The sequence below is a fragment of the Neomonachus schauinslandi genome, chromosome 10, assembly GCF_002201575.2.
Source record: "Neomonachus schauinslandi chromosome 10, ASM220157v2, whole genome shotgun sequence".
Lineage (NCBI taxonomy): Eukaryota > Metazoa > Chordata > Mammalia > Carnivora > Phocidae > Neomonachus > Neomonachus schauinslandi.
Genome location: NC_058412.1, coordinates 90734626 through 90739428, shown reverse-complemented (window position 1 = coordinate 90739428; position 4803 = coordinate 90734626). Strand labels below are relative to the sequence as shown.

The following is a 4803-nucleotide window of genomic DNA, read 5'->3' as shown; positions in this document are numbered from 1 at the left end:
TGCCATCCCCACACACCCAAATTTAACCTGTCCTGTGAGCCATTCCATCTTTTCTTTGTGAGAGATGCAGCCTCAGAGTAGGTCAGAATAGAAGAGCATGGCCTGGTGTGACACTGTGTTAGCAAAGTTCTGGACTGGAAGCAGATGTAATTGAGGCAAGGCTAATTAAAGCGTATTAAAGAATTGTGGGCATGGTGTAGGGAAGTCTACCATGGACCTGCAGGAACCCTGGGGTCAGGGGGATGCTGCTATCATGCCAAATGGGAAGGGACAGGGGAGGCAGGAGGTACCCAGACCCCGAGGTGGACACTTGTGCTGGGAAAGGGACCTCCTGGTGGGGCTACAAGCTTCCAAGGGGGAACAGAGTCAGTTGTTCCAGAGGACAGAGCACCTGGAAAATTGTTTCTAGATGCACAATTTTCACTTCTGTTTCTTTGTCCCTTCCAGGGGTTCCTTAAGCCCTGCCTTACCCTTTCATAAATCCCCATCTGTTACCACTGGCCAGAGTGGATTTCTGTTGTCTGCCACTAAGAATCCTGATGGATACATTGTGTTTACATGTTTACATACATTATCCAATATAACTCATGCAAGAAACCCATGAAGTGATAACTCCCTACACACAAACACATAATATGCCAAAGAAAATGGGAAGACATAGAGGCTCTGAAGAAAGTTAGTGTAGGCACTATCAGCAGCCTGCCAGTCTTTCTTCTATTCTCAGGCTTATGTGCCAAAAGCTGCTTCTGAGAACACCTCTGCTTGCAGGATGATCAGGACCTGGGGTACAGGGCGGGCCAGGAGTGCTGGAAACTCAATGCCCCAGGAAGCAGGCTCAACCAATGCCAGGTGGGAGCTGGTAGACAAATACCCGAGTTTCCTGCCACTAGCAAGAGGATCACTCTGAAGCATGTTCTACATCTTCTGTCAGTGTGCCTCTGTGGGACTGATTGTTCACAGTGGTAACCTGCTAAATGATACATCCTGCTATCTTTCTACCCTACCCTGTATCACTCCCCCTCTCCCCCACTGAGGACTCTTGGGATCTCCTCTCAAAGAAACTATTATACTTAATTCTTGTTCCAGGGTGGTAAATCAACCTGAGACAGGAAGTAAATTATCCAACATCACCTAGCTAGTGCTGGAGTCCTGAGAGCTCCATCCTATTCTATAATGCAACTCATGCTACTGAGTAAGTGTTGGTAATGCATGGTGCATTGGCAGGAATCCATGGCCCCAGTGTACTGGTCTTCACATGAGAATATGGTTTGCTAAGTATTTGTCAAATTTTACGCCTCAGAACTCTAGTGGAGGAACTGTAGATTCTCATAGCAGCAAAGGACCAAGGGAAGTTGAAGAGAATGATGAATAAGAGGAAAATAATGAGGGCAGGATCATGGCAGAAGATGGTAGCCACACTGGGAAGAGGTTGATAGCTACTCCCTTTCAGAGACTAGGGTATCCAGAAAGTGAATGTCCAGTGCTCTGGGAATTGATGAATGGTAAAAACAAAAACAAAAAAAAATCCCCCCCCAAAAAACTAAAAAAGCCTATATTCTTCTTGATAATATTATCCATGATTGTTTATGGACACATTATGGATGCCTCTGAATGAGTGGAAGCATCAGGTATAAATGATAATTTCTCAATCGCAGCTACCAAAGAGGGAAAAAGAAGAGAAAAGAGAACAGGTGTTTGGAATGACTGTGTGTAAAGGACCTGAGTTAATTACCACTTTGCCACTGTTTTGTTGTGGTCTTAAAGCTTATGCCTTTTAGTTACTGAACCTTGTTTAGAAACTATTTGGATTTTAGAGTTTCTGTTAATTATTTTGGTAACAGGTGGATTCTGTAAAAAGCAAAAGCAAAAAAAAAAAAAACAAAACAACCCCCTCACACACACACAACCTTGTTTTATCAGTGTTTTGCTGTGAGGGCTCTAAATCCATTAGCAACAAAATAACTTACTAATCACCTTTTTTATTAACAAAATATGCATAACATAAAACTTACCACCTTAACCATTTTTAAGTGTACAGTTCTGTGGCATTAAGTACATTCACATTAATGTGTAAACATCACCACCACCCAACTCAGAACTTTTATCATCTTCCAGAACCGAAACTCTGTACCCATTAAAAAATACCTCCCCATACCCTACTACCTTCAGTCCCTGGCAACCACCATTCCATTTTCTGTTTCTGTGAATTTGGTTACTCTAAGTATCTCATATAAGTGAAATCATATGGCATTTGTCCTTGCCAATTAGTTTTGGCTGACGTAGAATTTCAGAATTTTTAGTTTTATTCCTAAAATATCAAATAGTCTCCTACTTATATGTATTCATAACATGTTGATATTGAAATGAACCTTAAAAATTAGTGGTTAAGAAATAAAAGGTGTAGAGATTGGGAAGGAAGTAATAAAACTATTTTTATTGCAAATGAAATATCAATGCAGCAAATCCAAAAACCCACCACCACTACCACCACAACAACATTTCCTGGAATTAATAAGTGATTACAACAAGTTTGCAGCATACAAAGTCAATATACAAAGTCAATAATTTTCCTATATATCAGCAATGAACAAATAGAACTTGAAGTTAAGAACACATTACTGGCGTCCGGACGGGGAGAGTGCCCGCGCGCAGAACTTTCAAGCGTCTGACCCCGGGAATTCGAGCTGGCATGAGCCTCTGGGTGGGCAAATACTGGCTCTGCTCCTTGGGATGGCTGGACTATCACAACGAGCAAGCAGCCCAGCTGTGCAACCTGGTGCAGTGTGGTGATTTTCCTCATATCTTAGTGTATGGACCATCAGGTGCTGGAAAAAAGAATTATGTGTATTTTACATGAACTTTATGGTGTTGGAGTGGAAAAATTAAGAATTGAACATCAGACCATCACAACTCCATCTAAAAAGAAAATTGAAATTAGCACTATTGCAAGCAGTTATCACCTTGAAGTTAATCCCAGTGATGCTGGAAATAGTGACCGGGTAGTAATTCAGGGGATGTTGAAAGCAGTGGCACAATCACAGCAACTTGAAACAAACTCTCAAAGAGATTTTAAAGTGGTATTATTGACAGAGGTTGACAAACTCACCAAAGATGCTCAACATGCCTTGTGTAGAACCATGGAAAAGTATATGTTCACTTGCAGACTGATCTTGTGTTGCAATTCTGCATCTCAAATGATACCACCTATTCATAGTAGGTGCCTGGCAGTTCGTGTGCCTGCTCCCAGCATTGAAGATATTTGTCATGTGTTATCTACTGTGTGCAAGAAGGAAGGTCTAAATCTTCCTTCACATCTGGCTCATCGACTTGTAGAAAAGTCATGCAGGAATCTCCGAAAAGCCCTTCCTATGTGTGAAGCCTGCAGAGTGCAACAATATCCTTTTACTGCAGATCAAGAAATCCCTGAAACAGATTGGGAGGTGTATCTCTGGGAGACCGCCAATGCTATTGTCAGTCAACAGACTCCACAAAGACTCCTTGAAGTTCGTGGAAGACTTTATGAGCTTCTAACTCATTGTATTCTTCCTGAAATAATAATGAAGGGCCTTCTCTCAGACCTTTTACATAATTGCGATGGACAACTGAAAAGGGAAGTGGCCCAGATAGCTGCTTACTATGAACATTGTCTACAGCTTGGTAGCAAAGCCATTTATCACTTGGAAGCATTTGTGGCCAAATTTATGGCACTTTATAAGAAGTTCATGGAGGATGGATTGGAAGGCATGATATTTTGTTATCTTGACATCTATCCTTAATTCTTCCTAATATTTCTCAGTATCAGCATTTACATTCAGTTTATATTGGAAGAGCTGCAGGTAAAATAAACTAACTTTACTTAAAAAAAAAAACACATTACCATTTACATTAGCACTCAAAAAATGAAATACTTAGATATAAATCTAGTAAAATATACACTAGATCTATATGAAGAAAACTATAAAGCTGATGAAAAGAATCAAAGAAGAACTAAACAACTGGAGAGATATTCCATATTCATGAATAGGAAGAGTCAATATTATTGAAATGTCAGTTCCTCCCAACTTGATCTGTAGATTCAATGCAACCCCAGTCAAAATCCAAGTTAGTTATTTTGTGGTTGTTGATTCAAAAGTTTATATAGAGAGGCAAAAGACTCAGAATATCCAACTCAATATTGAAGATTAACAAAGTTGGAGGACTGACACTACCTGACTTCAATCAAGACTTACTATAAAGCTACAGTAATCAAAACAGTGTGGTTTTGGTGAAAGAATAGACAAATAGATCCATAGAACAGAAGAGAGACCAGAAATAGACCTGCATAAATAGAGTCAACCAATCTTTGATAAAGGAGGAAAAGCAACACAATGGAGCAAAGATAGTCTTTTCCACAAATGATTCCGAAACAATTGGACATCCACATACAAAAAAATCTAATCAAGACACAGACCTTACATCTTTCAAAAAAATTAACTCCAAAATCATAGATCTAAATGTAAAACACAAAACTATAAAATTCCTAGAAATAACAGGAGAAAATCTAGGTGATCTTGGGAATGGTGATGATTTTTTAGATACAACACTAAAGGCAACATCAAAGAAATCATTGATAAGCTGGACTTCATTAAAATCAAAGACTTCTCTTTGAAAGACACTGTTAATAAAATGTGAAGACAAGACACAGACTGGGAGAAAATATTTTGCAAAATACTGACAATACCAAATGCTGGTGGGGTTATGGAGAAACAGAAACTTATCCATTGTTGATGGGAATTCAGAATTTCAAGCCAACTTGAAAAAACA

General features: G+C 39.5%; 1 protein-coding gene across 1 annotated transcript; it reads left to right on the top strand.

Annotated features, from left to right (window-relative positions):
- The first annotated feature begins 2689 nt into the window (after positions 1-2689).
- Positions 2690-3776, top strand: LOC110580445 (replication factor C subunit 3-like). The gene is given in 2 exon segments (XM_044919024.1): positions 2690-2832; positions 2834-3776. Coding segments are annotated over 2 exon segments (1086 nt in total).
- The last annotated feature ends 1027 nt before the right edge of the window (positions 3777-4803 follow it).